Source organism: Loxodonta africana, chromosome 14, assembly GCF_030014295.1.
Source record: "Loxodonta africana isolate mLoxAfr1 chromosome 14, mLoxAfr1.hap2, whole genome shotgun sequence".
NCBI lineage: Eukaryota > Metazoa > Chordata > Mammalia > Proboscidea > Elephantidae > Loxodonta > Loxodonta africana.
The window spans coordinates 17079571-17096906 of record NC_087355.1 but is presented as its reverse complement, the minus strand read 5'-3'; the positions used below and the strand labels follow the sequence as shown (position 1 = coordinate 17096906).

The following is a 17336-nucleotide window of genomic DNA, read 5'->3' as shown; positions in this document are numbered from 1 at the left end:
GCTAATGAGTGATCCAGGATGAAGACATCACCATAGTACATTTCTCAGTAATTAAAAACCATTGATAGCTGTAGGAGTCAAGTTTTTATGTTCTATATTTCACTGATGAACTGAATGAGTACTGAAATATGGCAGGCCAGCTGTATGACTGATGGCAGAGTAGACGGTTCCTACTTCCCTAGAACTGTCTGTCATCAGTAAATACTTAATAGCCTCAGACTCTTCTGTGACTGCTCCTTTCATCACTGGCTTACCTGAGAGTTTTTTGTCCTCTGAGGACACTGCCTTTCCTCATGGCTCTCTAAAGGGAAACTCCTTTTTCTCAGAACTCCACATACCCTAGTGTTAGAGGATAGATCCTTGCCCAATTTACTGCCCTTTTGCTGCTTCCTGACCTTTCTCCTGTTAACCTTGGTAAAAATCCCTCCTACTGTGATGGTTATGCAGCCTGGCTTAACAAACCTTCCCTTCCATAGTGCTGTCAACAAGCAGCTCTCAGCATTTGGCTCAGTCTTCCTCCCTAACTCCTCCACTCAGTGATTTCCGCATAAATGACCTGTTTAACTCCTGACCTCCCAGCGTCCCAAACCTTTCTCCATTTCGCCAAACATTCCCATAGCACGTGAGACTGACATCACCACAAACTTATCTTCAAAACCATCAGTTCAATTGTCCCACTCCCCTGCACTACTTCCTGTAGTGTGCCAAGTGTGCCAGGTCTTCATTTCAGAGACCTCTGGTCAACTCCCTCTAATTGACTTTGCTCTCTAACCAAGTTAAGGGTCCTTCCCTTGGAAATCTTTCCACTCCATTCCCCTCTACAACATTCCACCACACTCACCTAATAAAACCTCACCCCTGCATGAAGCTGGCTATTTGTGCCTGCACTCAGGCTGCTAGGCAGAAAATGAATCCCAATCAACCTTGGCTAGGCACTCACTGCCTGGCAAGCCTGCTGAGTTCTTCCAGTAAACTTGCTCTTCTCTCCCTTGTAATGACTATTATATTCCAGTCTTCTCCAATCTTTCATCTTCAGCTGATGACTTTGAGTGGTATATACGAAGGAGCCCCCCTCACCTTCATATAGCCAAATTTACAAACCACCTTGCACTGTATCCATTTTCTTCCCTTCTATAAAATGAGTAAATGACCGTTCCCAGATAAGCTCGGGTTCCATGCCCTGCCCACTACCTTTTTAAGGATTCACTCCTTTGATCTTCGCCTTTCTGTGGTGGTAGGTTTCTCTGTACTGCACATAATGCTTTAAAAGTATCTTCTCTCGATATATCTAGCCTTTTCACCCTATTTTTTTAGATGAAGGTTTACAGAACAAACTAGCTTCTCATTAAACAATTAGTACGCATACTGTTTTCTGACATTCGTCATAGACTCTAAAACATCATAAATTTACAATCCATCTCCCTAGGGGAAAATGTGTAAAGCACACACATACTCAGATTTGTGTACAATTTAGGGATTCACAAACTCTTAGGAATTTCTAAGCACCCACAGATCCAAAGTCAAGAAAGCTTGATTTAGTCAATTCAGTGAATCTTTGGGAAAGATTACTATAATGTAAATTTAATTTAAAAGCAAATTAAACACTAAACACGTGTACAGAATCAGTGTTGTTACATTCTTTAAGTCCCGACGTTGGAACCAAAGTTTGATTTGAAGGAAGATGCCTCCCATCAAAAGCAGTGTCTCATCTAATTCAGCAAAGAACTTTGTGAGAATAACTCTCCTTACCCATAAGAGCCTTTTTCTGTCTCTATTAGCAAAACCGTTACAAGCTCCACTCATTTAAAATAATTAAATGCTGTAGTCATAGTACTAAGGCTAGTGATTCAGGGAAGGTGGTTATGCAAAAGGACCACATTTTCTTTGGCTATGTGCCTAACCCTTGTGGGGGACTGCTTGGCAATCAAATATATTTTTAAAAAAAGCAAATGGAGACCCCGATGGCATAGTGGTAAAGAGCTATGGCTGCTAACCAAAAGGTCACCAGTTTGAATTCACCAGGCGTTCTTGGAAACCCTATGGGGCAGTTCTACTCTGTCCTATAGGGTCGCTATGAGTCAGAACTGACCCAATGGCAAAAGGTTTTTTAATTAAAATGTCTTCATATATTGCATTTAGAATCTTTTCAGAATTCTTGAAGCAATGCAAGAGTTCAGTTATAGAAACAACCATGCATAATAAAAAACTTAATATCCAATAACGATAACATTACCTATAAATAGTAAATGTTCAAAACCAAACAGGCAGGCCTCACCTGACAAAGGCTTATTATTCTTTAAAATAATTTAAAAAATATATGTAGCACTTTAATAGACAAGAGTACTGAAGTTTAAATAAAAATATTTGTAGTGATCATTAGGCATGTAATAAATTACCATATTTTAATGTGAGCGATGTTTCAAATAATAAGGTTGCAATTAGCACATCTTCTTTAAGCACTTTATTCCTTAAGTTCAGTCGAGCATGTGCTTCAGATAGGGAAACTCTAAAAAAAAAAAAAAAAGCCAATCAAGTGTGTAGATATAAAAATGATATATATTTGGGCTCCAAACCAAGACATACATGAACATTAGCCACACCTTAAAAAATCAACATATTCTTACTTAAAAAATTTTTTGTCTCTTTTTAAAGCATTTTTTTTGTACTAACTTGAATAGATTTTTCCAGAAAGCATGTATCCTGACAAAGAGGAGTTCCACTCTGGCTTACCATTGTCATTCTACCCTCCACCCCCACACTCCCAAGTTCTGTTCCGATAAACATACAGTTGGGGAAATTAACCTAACCTAAAAATATTTATCTCTTAGAGACATCCTGAATGTTTTCTCCCAGTTCTTCATCCACCTGAAGTCCTCATACGATCTTGGAATTTCAGCGTTAGAAAAAATCTTAAGATTTCAAAATCCCATCAGATAACTGAATTTCTGCTGTAGCATCCCATGCTACTCCTTCAGTCCCTATTGAAACTTTCCTAGGATTCACTGCTTCATAAGGCAAGCCATTCTTTTTTTTGTTTTTTATAATTTTTATTGTGCTTTGGGTGAAAATTTACAAATCAAGTCAGTCTTTCACACAAAAACCCATATACACCTTGCTACACACTCCCAATTACTCTCCCCCTAACAGCCCACTCCCTCCACTCTCTTTTCGTGTCCATTTCGCCAGCTTCTAACCCCCTCCACCCTCTCATCTCCCCTCCAGGCAGGAGATGCCAACATAGTCTCAAGTGTCCACCTGATCCAAGAAGCTCACTCCTCACCACCATCCCTCTCCAACCCATTGTCCAGTCCAATCCATGTCTGAAGAGTTGGCTTCGGGAATGGTTCCTGTCCTGGGTCAACAGAAGGTCTGGGGGCCATGACCACCGGGGTCCTTCTAGTCTCAGTCAGACCATTAAGTGTGGTCTTATGAGAATTTGGGGTCTGCATCCCACTGCTCTCCTGCTCCCTCAGGGGCTCTCTGTTGTGTTCCCTGTCAGGGCAGTCATCGGTTGTAGCTGGGCACCATCTAGTTCTCTGGTCTCAGGATGATGTAGTCTCTGGTTCACATGGCCCTTTCTGTGTCTTGGGCTCGTAATCATCTTGTGTCCTTGGTGTCCTTCATTCTCCTTTGATCCAGGTGGGTTGAGACCAATTGATGCATCTTAGATGGCTGCTTGCTAGCATTTAAGACCCCAGACGCCACTCTTCAAAGTGGGATGCAGAACGTTTCCTTAATAGATTTTATTATGCCAATTGACTTGGATGTCCCCTGAAACCATGGTCCCTAGGCCCCTGCCCGTGCTACGCTGGCCTTCGAAGCATTCAGTTTATTCAGGAAACTTCTTTGCTTTTGGTTTAGTCCAATTGTGCTGACCTCCCCTGTATTATGTGCTGTCTTTCCCTTCACCTAAAGTAGTTCTTATCTACTATCTAATTAGTGAATGCCCCTCTCCCACCTTCTCCCCTCTTGTAACCACAAAAGAATGTTTTCTTCTTAGTTTAAACTGTTTTTCAAGTTCTTATAATAGTGGTCTTATACAATATTTGTCCTTTTGCAACTGACTAATTTCACTCAGCATAATGCCTTCCAGGTTCCTCCATGTTATGAAATATTTCACAGATTCCTCACTGTTCTTTATCGATGCATAGTATTCTGTTGTGTGGATATACCAGAATTTATCCATTCATCCGTTGATGGGCACCTTGGTTGCTTCCATGTTTTTGCTATTGTACACAGTGCTGCAATAAACATGGGTGTGCATATATCTGTGTAAAGGCTCTTATTTCTCTAGGATGTATTCCAACAAATGGGATTGCTGGATCATATGGTAGTTCTATTTCTAGCTTTTTAAGGAAGTGCCAAATCGATTTCTAAAGTGGTTGTACCATTTGACATTCCCACCAGCAGTGTATAAGTGTTCCCATCTCTCCACAGCCTCTCCAACATTTATTATTTTGTGTTTTTTGGATTAATGCCAGCCTTGTTGGAGTGAGATGAAATCTCACTGTAGTTTTGATCTGCATTTCTCTAATGGCTAATGATCGTGAACATTTCCTCACGTATCTGTTAGCTACCTGAATGTCTTCTTTAGTGAAGTGTCTATTCATATCTTTTGCCCATTTTTTAATTGGGTTATTTGTTTTTTGCAGTTGAGTTTTTGCAGTATCATGTAGATTTTAGAGATCAGGCGCTGATCCCAAATGTCATAGCTAAAAACTTTTTCCCAGTCTGTAGGTAGTCTTTATACTCTTTTGGTGAAGTCTTTGGATGAGCATAGGTGTTTGATTTTTAGGAGCTCTCAGTTATCTAGTTTTTCTTCTGCATTCTTAATAATGTTTTGTTTACTGTTTATGCCATGTATTAGGGCTCCTAATGTTGCCCCTATTTTTTTCTTCCATGATCTTTATTGTTTTATGTTTTATATTTAGGTCTTTGATCATTTTGAGTTAGTTTTTGTGCATGGAGTGAAGTATGGGCCTTGTTTCATTTTTTTGCAGGTGGATATCCAGTTATGCCAGCACCATTTGTTAAAAAAGACTGTCTTTTCCCCATTTAACTGTTTCGGGACCTTTGTCAAATATCTACTGCTCATATGTGGATGGATTTATGTCTGGATTCTCAATTCTGTTCCATTGGTCCATGTGTCTGTTATTGTACCAGTACCAGGCTGCTGTGACTACTGTGGCAGTATAATAGGTTCTAAAATCAGGTAAAGTAAAGCCTCCCACTTTGTTCTTCTTTTTCAGTAATGCTTTGTTTATCCAGGGCCACTTTCCCTTCCATATGAAGTTGGTGATTTGTTTCTCCATCTCATTAAAGGATGTCTTTGGGATTTGGATCCGAATTGCCTTAAATGTATAGATCGCTTGTGGTAGAATAGACATTTTTATAATGTTAACTCTTCCTATCCCCAAGCAAGGTATATTTTTCCACTTATGTAAGTCTCTTTTGGTTTCTTGCAGAAGTGTGCTGTAGTTTTCTTTGTATAAGTCTTTTACTTTATCTTCTTGGGGGCTACTGTAAATGGTATTGATTTGGTGATTTCCTCTTCGATGTTCTTTTTGTTGGTGTAGAGGAATCCAACTGATTTTTGTGTGTTTTACTCGTATCCCGATACTCTGCTGAACTCTTCTATTAGTTTCAGTAGTTTTCTTGAGGATTCCTTAGGGTTTTCTGTGTATAAGATCATGTCATCTGCAAATAGAGATACTTTTACTTATTCCTTACCAATCTGGATGCCCTTTATTTCTTTATCTAGCCTAATTGCTCTGGCTAGGACCTCCAACACGAGGTTGAATAAGAGTGGTGATAAAGGGCATCCTTGTCTGGTTCCCAATCTCAGTGGGAATGCTTTCAGGCTCTCTCCATTTAGGGTGATGCTGGCTGTTGGCTTTGTGTAAATGCCTTTTATTATGTTGAGGAATTTTCCTTCTGTTCCTATTTTGCTGAGAGTTTTTATCATGAATGAGTGTTGAACTTTGTCAAATGCCTTTTCTGCATCAACCGATAAGATCATGTGATTCTTGTCTTTTGTTTTATTTATGTGGTAGATTACATTAATTGTTTTTCTAATGTTGAACCATCCCTGCATACCTGGTATGAATCCCACTTGGTCATGGTGAATTATTTTTTTAATATATTGTTGAATTCTATTGGCTAGAGTTTTGTTGAGGATTTTTGCATCTACGTTCATGAGGGATATAGGTCTATAATTTTCTTTTTCTTACGGTGTCTTTACCTGGTTTTGATATCAGGGATATGGTCGCTTCATAGAATGAGTTTGGTAGTATTCTGTCCTTTTCTATGCTTTGAAATACCTTTAGTAGTAGTGGTGTTAACTCTGCTCTGAAACTTTGGTAGAACTCTGCAGTGAAGCCATTAAGACCACAGCTTTTTTTGTGTTGGGAGTTTTTCTGATTACCTTTTCAACATCTTCTTTTGTTATGGGTCTATTTAGTTGTTCTACCTCTGTTTGTGTTAGTTTAGGTAGGTGGTGTGTTTCTAGGAATTCAGCCATTTCTTCTAGGTTTTCAAATTTGTTAGAGTACAATTTTTCATAGTAATCTGCTATGATTGTTTTAATTTCAGTTGGGTCTGTTGTAATATCGCCATCTCATTTCTTATTCAGGTTATTTGCTTCCTCTCCTGTTTTTCTTTTGTCATTTGGGCCAGTGGTTTATCAATTTTGTTGATTTTTTTCAAAAAACCAGCTTTTGGTCTTGTTAATTCTTTCAATTGTTTTTCTGTTTTCTGTTTCATTTAGTTCAGCTCTAATTTTTATTATTTGTTTTCCACTGGTCCCTGTGGGTTTTTTTTGTTGCTCTCTTTCTTTGTTCAAGTTGAAGGGATAATTCTTTGATTTTGGCCCTTTCTTCTTTTTGGTTGTGTGCTTTTATTGATGTAAATTGGCCTTTGAGCACCGCTTTTGCTGTGTCCCAAAGGTTCTGATACGAAGTGTTTTCATTCTCATTGGATTCTCTGAATTTCTTTATTCCATCCTTAATGTCTTCTATAATCCAGTCTTTTTTGAGCAGGGTTTCCAAGTGTTTGATTTCTTTTCCCTGCTTTTCCTGTTATTGATTTCAACTTTTCTGGCCTTATGGTCAGAGAAGATGCTTTGTAATATTTCAGTGTTTTGGATTCTGCTGAGGCTTGCTTTATGACCTAATATATGGTCTATTCTAGAGAATGTTCCATGTGCACTAGAAAAGAAAGTATACTTGGTTGCTGTTGGGTGGAGTGTTCTATATATGTCTATGAGGTCAAGTTGGTTGATTGTGGCATTTAGGTCTTCCGTGTCTTTATTGAGCTTCTTTCTGGATGTCGTGTCCTTCACCAAAAGTGGTGTGTTGAAGTCTCCTACTATTATTGTGGGGCTGTCTATCTCCCTTTTCAATGCTGATAGAGTCTGTTTTATGTATCTTGCAGCCCTGTCATTGGGTGCATAAATATTTAATATGGTTATATCTTCTTAGTGTATTGTCCCTTTAATCATTATATAGTGTCCTTCCCTATCCTTTCTGATGGATTTAACTTTAAAGTCTATTTTGTCAGAAGTTAATATTGCCACTCCTGCTCTTTTTTGATTGTTGTTTGCTTGATATATTTTTTTCCATCCTTTGAGTCTTTGTTTGTGTCTCTAAGTCTAAGGTGTGTCTCTTGTAGGCAGCATATAGGCAGATCTTGTTTTTTAATCCATTCTGCCGCTCCCTGTCTCTTTATTGGTGCATTTAGTCCATGTACATTCAGGGTAATTATGGATAGGTATGAATTTAGTGCTATCATTTTGATGTCTTTTTGTGTGTGTTGTTGACAGTTTCTTTTTCCCACTTAATTTTATGTGCTGAGTAGATTTTCTTTATATATTGTCCTTTCCTCATATTTATTGTTGTTGATTTTGTTTCTGCTGAGTCTCTATTTTTCCCTTGTATTTTATTTTGATGAGTAGGATAGTTTGTCTCCTTTGGGATTACCTTATTATTTACCCCTATTTTTCTAAATTTAAAACTAACTTTTATTTCTTTGTATTGCCGTGTCTTCCTCTCCATATGGAAGGTGTATGATTACATTTCTCAGTCCCTCTTTATTATTTTAATATTGTCTTCTTTTATATAATAACATCGCTGTTACCCTGTTTTGAGCTTTTTTTTTTTTTTTAATCTTGCTTTTTTTTTTTTGGATTTCCCTGTCTGGGTTGACTTCTGGTTCCTCTGCCCAGTGTTCTAGTCTTGGGTTGATACCTCATATTATTGATTTTCTAACCGAAGAACTCCCTTTAGTGTTTCTCGTAGTTTAGGTTTGGTTTTTACAAATTCCCTAAATTTGTGTTTATTTGGAAATGTCATAATTTCACCTTCATATTTATTTAAGAGACAGTTTTGATGGATATATGATTCTTGGCAGGCAGTTTTTTTTCCTTCAATTTTGTAAATATGTCATCCCATTGCCTTCTTGCCTGCATGGTTTCTGCTGAGTAGTCCAAGCTTATTCTTATTGGCTCTCCTTTGTAGGCGACTTTTCGTTTATGCCTCGCTGCTCTTATAATTCTCTCTTTATCTTTGGTTTTGGCAAGTTTGATTATAATATGTGTTGGTGACTTTCTTTTCAGATCTACCTTATGTGGAGTTCGATGAGCATCTTGGGTAGATATCTTCTCATCTTTCACAATATCAGGGAAGTTTTCTGCCAACAAATGTTCAACAATTCTCTCTGTGTTTTCTGTTACCCCTCCCTGTTCTGGTACTCCAGTCGCTCATAGGTCATTACTCTTGATAGAGTCCCACATGATTCATTCTTTTTTTAATTTTTCTGTTTTTTAAAACAAGTTTTGATTACCTGAAAGATCTGCCTTGAGCTTTCAGTAAGGCAGATGTGATACACATACTTGAATGATTGCTGGATTTGAGAATGAGAAAACCCGTGTTCAGTGTCTAGCATTTACTAGCTGTGTGACTGTATAAATCTTTGAATTTCTAAATCTTTTTTTAAGCTCAGCTATAAAACAAGGATAATAATAGTTTATATGGTTATTATGAGTTCAAAAAAGTAAAGCCATTTGAAAGTTTTGTGACCCACCTACAAACTTTATATAAATACAAGCTAAAATTGGCTTCACTGCAGTTTCTACACTTTGGTCCTTGGTTCTGTCTTCTGGGACAACGGAAGAAGCCTAATCCCTCTTAAATGTGACAGCTCTTCAACCATTCAAAGACAGCTCTTACAGCTGCCCCGTGTTTTCTTTTCTCCAAGTTAAATATTCCTGGTTCGTTTAATATGTTACAAGACATAATTTTCAGGCCCCTCACCATCCTAGCTGCTCTTCTCATAACCTGAGCTGGCTAATACTCTTTTTCAGTTCATTTACTACCGGTGAGATTTGACTAACAGAGTAGAGGCAGAACTAGCATTTCCTTGCTCTTGATACTATATTCTATTAATACAATCCCAAGCCTCAGAATTATTAACAACCATGTTATATACTGTTTACTCTTAAATGTAAAAAAAAAAGGAAACTTAAAGTCCTTCATACCGTTTGATATTAAGTCGTAGCCTTCTTTGCTGCACATTCATACTTGTGCTAAGAGATTGGATCTAATTGAGAACTTTACATTTATCCTATTAACTTTTTTTTTGTAGGCTAAGATCATCGTTTGAGCCTGTGAAGATCTTTCCAGTTTATTTATAAATTTGATTATCATGTTCTTGAAGTCTTCATCCAAGCCCCTTCTAAAAATGTTGACCAGGACAGAATACACATAGACACTTTCAGGGAAAAGGAAGTATTATTCAGCTTCACTTCTCTAGAAAGGCAGAGGTGGTGTTATTAGGTACCTGCCTGTAGAAGTGGGAGAAAAAGTCAGGGCTTAGGACTCTGCTGAGTCGTGGTTCATTTGCTTTGCTGGTTTCATAAACCCTACTGCCACTCACAGTGTTTATTTCTGTAATTTGAAAAAGTAGAGTTATCACATTAAAATTAACTCTGCCTTTTTTTTTTTTTTTTTTTTTGATCAATATAGTCATATGTAAACTGAGGCTATGGGAGTTTAAATACAGAATATCTTTTTGCTGCAGAGAAAAACAATAAGACTTTAAAAGCTTTTAAGCTAGTATAATATGATTTGAGTATTTTAAAGATTACTGCAGAAAATGGAACACACTATACAATTCCATTTCCCATTTAAAAACATTTATTATCAAAGAGCTGGTTTCTACCTTGACTGATCTTTAGCATTTTTTTCACCTTTATGAAGATAAATATATCATTGAGGAAATAACTTTCCTAAATATATCTATCGCTTATATACCCTTACTTGATACTTCCTGCCAGTTCTTTATCTATTTTATATTGCAATTTTTATGAGGTATTTATTCACTTCGTGGACTATTTAACTCCTGGCTCTACTTCATAATTTATTTCTATCTTATTTTATCTTGTGGTTATAACAAGATATTTACTTATTTGGTGGATTATTTTATTCCTGGTCCTACTTCATAATTTCTTTGCAGTTATATTTTAATACTATACCAAATGAAATAATAGTCTGTCAGTAGGGGACTATTTAAATTATGGTACAGCCACACACTGTAAAGCTGATGCACCTATTAAAACAGAATGAGGTAGTTCTTTATGTGCGGAGAATATGGTATGTATACCATGCATGTTTCCATTTCGGCAAAAACAATATATCCTTATGATAAAATATATATGTATATGTTTATATATTTAAATGAAGTATTCATTTCAAATATTACATATTTAAATATGTCATTTATGTGACATTTAAATATATATACGTATATGCTTGTATTTGAATCGGTAATTTCTGAAAGGACACACACAACTATTAACAGTGATTATCTCTAGGGAGTGGAATAGGGATGGGTAGGGTTAGCAAGACACTTTACTCATCATTTTATTTTAGACTTTCCTGTTATTGTGTCCATACTTTGACAATAAAAATTAGTTTTTTTTTTTAGCTTTTCCAGAAAACAATAATAGTCTGTTAAAATATCTAAAAGTACAAGGAACAATATATTCAAAGAAGAATCTTTTCTGGAGTCTACAAAACTCCTGGAATATAAACAGCTACATTTTAAAAAACAATCATTTGCATTTGAAATCAGAGTACTTTTCCCAGACAAATGTCATACAGGGATCCAGTGATAATGAATTTAGTGAAAACAAATTATTGGAGGTTCAAATGATTTAACAATATGACAAAAGGAATTGTTAAGCCACCTAAAATTCTTTTGAACAAAGTAAACCAACCGACCAGCAATCAAACAAAGAAACAAAACAGATAAACGTGTCAATTAAAAGTCAATACTGGCTTTAAAATCTTAAGTTAAATACCTACAAATATTTTAGTGCAGATGCTGACAGTGTTGATCCACATATAGAACCTGTTCTGATTCTGCGATTCGCTAGATAATAGCCATGAATCATTCTCTCTGCCTCCAAGCTGAATTCTACATGCAAATTCTTTGCAAAAGCCAGTAGCTAAATAAAAAGTATGAAAATTTAAGAGATTCAAACTTTATTATGGAATCTTTATTAAAAAATTTCAAAGTATATTCACATTTTAAAGATTTTGCATATTTATATAAAAATTGAGTAAATATCTAGAGCCATCCTGAAGTCATAGACCACTTAAGAATCATAAAATCTTCTACTTGTAAAGAATATTAAAGCTCACACAGAGTAACCTTTTTCTCTCTCCCAGTGCAGAAATTTTCTGTGCAATACATTTGACTATCACGTCGTTACTTCCAGTGGGAGGAAGCCTTACCTCCCTCAGAAGCTCATTTCCCTTTTCATTAGATTTAATTCTTTAACAGTTTATTTCCTTATAACTTTCTTCCACGGGCCCTACAACTACTTACCCTCCTTCTTTTCCTTCCTTCCTTTTTAAAATATTTTATTGTGGTTTTGGTGAAAGTTTAAGCAGCAGACACTACATTTTCTTAAGGTTTAACTGAAGTCCCACCTCCTCCATGAAGTCTTCCCAACTCTTGATTCTACATTGGTATCTTCCTTTCTGAGTTCCTAAATACTTAGAGTTAGCACCACCCAGCTTAGCACTTAAATTTTGCCTTGTTTCATATATCTTGTCTTTGTCTCCAATTATCAACTATTTAAAGAAGAAAGTTTTTTATCTCTGTGGGAATGTAAAAGAACAGGAATAGGCTTGTACGTATAAAGTATTCAGTAAGCACCTGCTGACTAATTAGTAAATGCATAGATTTTTTTTTTTTCCGGGAAAAAACTGGGCAGAAATTTCTCTGGGTAGTTAGTGTGTCTATATTTAGTACCCTAATTCCTACAAACTAACTACTTTTTTTCTCGTATACTAAAAAAAAAAAAATTACTGTATCATAAATAGTCTTTTTTTCTGTTCTAATCTGTGTGAATAAACAATGATCATAATTCATTTTTCAAGTCCCACACAATTTGTTTACAAGGAGGGCAGGTATAAAAATTTTTTAGTGACCCATGGATTCCCAGTTCCCAATATCCCCTGCCTTTTGTACATCTACCCTACCCACATACTTTCACTCAGCTAAGGGCAGACTTCTGCGTAGTAAATATTTAAAGAGTTTCAGTTGTAAATACTGGTGCACCTTTAATAGCTATGAGAGTCATTACTAAATTTCTATCATTTACTCTCAGGTTCTCTGAATATGCCACACATGTTTTCATAATGTCAGGACATTAAAATGGGTTCATGAGTCATGCTAGATATTCCATAAAGTCAGAACTCTGCCAAACCCGTTGACATTGAGTTGATTCCAACTCATAGTGACCCTATGGGACAGAGTAGAACTGCCCCCATAGAGTTTCCAAGGAGCGCCTGGTAGATTTGAACTGCCAACCTTTTGGTTAGAAGCCGTAGCTCTTAACCACTACACCACCAGGATTTTCACATCCACATAAAGGAAATCCCTTTGAATAGTCGGTATAATGCAAATAACTGTGTATCTTATGCAGCCTCTCATAGTTTTCTATAAAAGTTATCTATTTTGGTTTTCTTTTCATTGAGATTCTTTAAGCTATGGTGATTTGGACAGTGGTACAAAGAATAAACTCAACGTTTAAACATCCATTTCCTTAGTTGTTTATTATGATCCTAAATAGTTTCTATACAAAAAAAAAAAAATTTTTTTTTTTATATAATACCCTTAAAATGATTAAAAGCTAGAAGCAAGTTGGAAAAAAGAATCCTAAATTTAAGAAAAACCTGAATGCTCAAAGTGATGTTCCATCTAGTCTTAAACTGAGAAACATTAGCACAAGTATTCTGGGTAATCACTTTAATTACCTTTCCAAAATCTTCGGTTGTGAACTGTTTAGAAGCTACATAAAGCAGCCCTTCAGGGTCAATGGCTTTCTTTAGAGTATGTTGCACAGTAGGGAGAAGTGGGTTGCAAGGAGATGATTCATTGCAGTTAATCAATAACCCAAAAGCCTCCACAAGATTAGCTGGAATCAAGCTGCAATCCTACATCAAACCAAGAAGTCAAAGGCAAGGCAAACTCTGGGATTTTCACAAGCAATTTGGAAATAACATAATCATAAATACATAAGTGATTCTTTAATGGCATGGGACTTTGTTGAGATCAATTTTTAAAAAAAATAATCTTTATTTTCTTACACATTATTCATGAAAGACTCCTCAACTACCTACTCAGTAATTTCTAGTGAGCAGACATCTGATTTGCATGACTGAAAAACATGAAAATTTTTAAACAATCACATTATTATTTAGTTCTAGTAGTGAATAAAGTATACAAATGGGTTAATAACAAAAATACTAAGAAGGCATGTTAAAATCTGTGACTAAATTTCCTGGGAAATTTTTTTGTTGTTGTAAATATACATATAGCAAGACATTTGCCAATTTAATGTTTTCAATGTATGCCATTTAGTGATATCAATTACGTTAATCACGTTGTGCAACCATCACCAATATCCATTCTCTAGGAAATATTTTATCAATAAATACCTTACCATTTGACCAATTAGAGTGTTGGTTTTCTGCACGTTTCTCTTCGGTGATGAATCCATATCAATAAAAGACCAAAAACTGCACTGAACTGGGAAAGTCATTTGTTGATCGATATCATCCCCAAACTTCTTTCCTGGGATGTAAACTGTAATGGTTCTGCTCTCCAGAACTAAGTCAAAAGACATTACCCATTTGTCACTTAAGTTCATTTTGGTCTATATATATATACAAATCAAAAACAAATATTAAATAGAATATTGCTGTCCAAACTTCGAATAGTGAAGACAAAGTTAATTTGATTGTTTTATAAGATATGGCTAAATTAGATCATCTGCCCTAAAAAGAACAAGGCAAGACAAATATGTGAATGTTTATGTGCCCCATGGCTTGATAAGAACCAGCAGTTCAAAGCATGTAGCCAGAATGGTGGTCAGGCATCTGGGTGGAGTAGGCAGAGGACTGGGAGATTGGTCACATAGTGCAGGCTTACAATAAAGGCTAAAAGTAAGTAGTGTACTTTTACATGGAAAAAAATGATAGAGGGACATCCATGTGAGTGTGAAAGAGGAAAAGACTGGGAGAGAATATGAATGGAGAGAATATTCTCACTGGAGAATATATCTCAAATTCAACATACTCAAAACCAAATTCATTATTTTCCCCCTTAAAAGGCTCTTCCTTTGTTCATTATTCACATTTGATGGCATCACCAGCCATCTGCTCAAAACCCAAACAAAAAACGTGAAGACTTCCTAGTCTCCTTTCTAGCCTTCCGGTACCCCTTATATTCATTTGACTTAAGGAGTCAATTCTATTCCTAGGTTTTGCCTCCCAAATATTTCTCAAATTAGCTCTTTCTATTCATGACAACAGTCATTTGTGTACATGTCTGTATTTCTCAAGTCATAGGGTAAATGTACATTTAACTTTATAGAAACTGCCAGAACAGTTTGCAAAATGATTGTAGCATTTTATACTTCCACCAGATATACAGTAATTCCAGTTGCTCCACATGCTTGCCAACATTTGTTTTTGTCAATCTTTTTAATTTTTGTCATCACTGTAGTCAGGGCCAGCTACGTAATTTGCAGGGCTCAGTGCAAAATGAAACATGGGCCTCTTGTTCAAAAAGCAGGAGAAAAACTGCTGTTAAAGATATAAATGTATATATATAAAACCAAAAACCAAACCCATTGCCATTGAGTCGATTTCAACTCATAGCGACCCAGTAGGACAGAGTAAAACTGCCCCGTGGGTTTTCCAAGGAACGCCTGGTGGATTCGAACTGCTGACCTTTTGGTTAGCAGCTGTAGCTCTTAACCACTAGCCACCAGGGTTTCCATGTATATATATAGTATATACATATATATAATGTGTGTGCGTGAAGTGTTTTCCTTTAAAAATGTTTTATTATACAAAGTAATAGGGGCAATCATCATTCTAAATAAAGAAAAAATGAAAATTTAACATATTAGCAGGAATTCTACCAATTATCTTTATATTGTGCAATGCCAATCTTAAATGCAAATATATGAGCATTTAACTCACAGAATCACTGAAATTTTGTAGCTTGTGCATGCATATGTATTCATTCTTACTTGAACAGTGGAAATGATGTACAGAACTGTTTTTATTTCATTTCTCGATAGGCACACATTTCAACACTTTTTATCTACGTTTGGCTTACTGATGAGTGAGGAAAGATTGGAAGGAAAAGGAACTATGGGCTGATCTATCTTTCCTTTTCCTCAGATATTATCATTTTAGCATAAGTGGTTGGAAAAGCCGTAGTTGGAATCCATCAAGCTGCTCCTTGGAGACCTTATGGGGTAGTTTTACTCTGTCCTATAGGGTTGCTATGAGATGGAATCAACGGGGTGGCAAGGGGTTTGGTTTTTTAACCAGGAAAAAAGAATGTTACAGGGTTCGTAGGTCGTTTGTGTTGCTTAGAACACCACTGCCTTCTTTCTGCATGGGAAGCAAGTGGGGTTAGAACTGAAAGCGAGGCCTCTGGGTGCTATTAGCTCCCTTAACTCAGTCGAGTTGTGTTGACACGGAACACGAGCACGGAATTCCTGCGGGGCTTCTGGGAGACTGGAAGAGGGTACAAGAGTGTTATGGAAGCTGCACAGTGACGCGACTGCAGTACGTGAAACGCCGCGGCAAGGCACCATGGAAACATGCATGCTCCCATCTCTTCTGCCTACCCTCAAGCTCTATTGTCTCATTGAACTTCATTTACAAAACATAGGCTCAAAGGTAAAATTATTAAAACTTCAGAGATGGTGACAGCTGAGCTTTTAACCATGCGCCAGGCTCTTCTGAGAGCAGGGCCCTGTGAGACCGCACTTGTTCCATTCCCTCGAAGCCGGCTAGCTTGTGAGCACTGGGATCTCATTGTTTTTCTTTTTCCTGGTGACTAATAAGCTGAGCACATTTCTTGTGTTAGCTGTCGTTTTGTATCTTCCTTTGTGAAGTGATTGGTTAAGTTTTTTGCCCATTTTGAGGGTGGGCTTTTTTTTTTTTTAGTTATTGCCTTGTAGAAATTATAACTGTCCTTTGTCAGATATATGTATTGCAGTTGCTTTCTTTAATCTCTGCTTGCCTATTCACCTTTTAAACGGTGCCTTCTGATGAGCATAACTTTTTTTTTTAACCACTATAACTTTTTGTTTCCATTGCCCACGTCTGTAACTTGCAAATATTCATTAAATTCTGGTATCAGAGGATTTAAGATTTGGGTAGCAAAATGTAGCTAAGATGAGCATCCCCCGTGTCTGTGAGTTTTTCATACTGTGGGGGCTTGTGTGTTGTTGTGATGCTGGAGGCTATGCCACCAGTATTCAGATACCAGCAGGGTCACCCATGGAGGTCAGGTTTCAGCTGAGTGTCCAGACTAAGACAGACTAGGAAGAAGAACCTGGCAGTCTACTTCTGAAAAGCATTAGCCAGTGAAAACCTTATGAATAGCAGTGGAACACTGTCTGATATAGTGCTGGAAGATGAGCCCCCAGGTTGGAAGTCACTCAAAAGATGACTGGGGAAGAGCTGCCTCCTCAAAGTGGAGCCGACCTTAATGACGTGGATGGAGTAAAGCTTCCGGGACCTTCATTTGCTGATGTGGCACGACTCGAGAAGAAACAGCTGCAAAACATCCATTAATAATCGGAACCTGGAATGTATGAAGTATGAATCTAGGAAAATTGGAAATTGTCAAAAATGAAATGGAGCACATAAACATTGATATCCTAGACATTAGTGAGCTGAAATGGACTGGTATTGGCCATTTCGAATGGGACAATCATATAGTCTACTATGCTGGGAATG

At 36.8% G+C, this 17336-nt stretch overlaps 1 protein-coding gene across 1 annotated transcript in view; it reads right to left on the bottom strand.

Moving 5' to 3' along the window:
• Window positions 1-2265: 2265 nt before the first annotated feature.
• MCMDC2 (minichromosome maintenance domain containing 2) overlaps window positions 2266-17336 on the bottom strand; it is a 38653-nt gene continuing 23582 nt past the window's right edge. The window contains exons 10-13 of the mRNA XM_003408337.4: window positions 14012-14178; window positions 13323-13502; window positions 11361-11503; window positions 2266-2506 (exon numbers count right to left, since the gene is read on the bottom strand). Of these exons, the coding sequence (XP_003408385.2) occupies window positions 2377-2506; window positions 11361-11503; window positions 13323-13502; window positions 14012-14178 (620 nt within the window). The 3' untranslated portion in view covers window positions 2266-2376. The remainder of the gene's footprint in view (window positions 2507-11360; window positions 11504-13322; window positions 13503-14011; window positions 14179-17336) is intronic.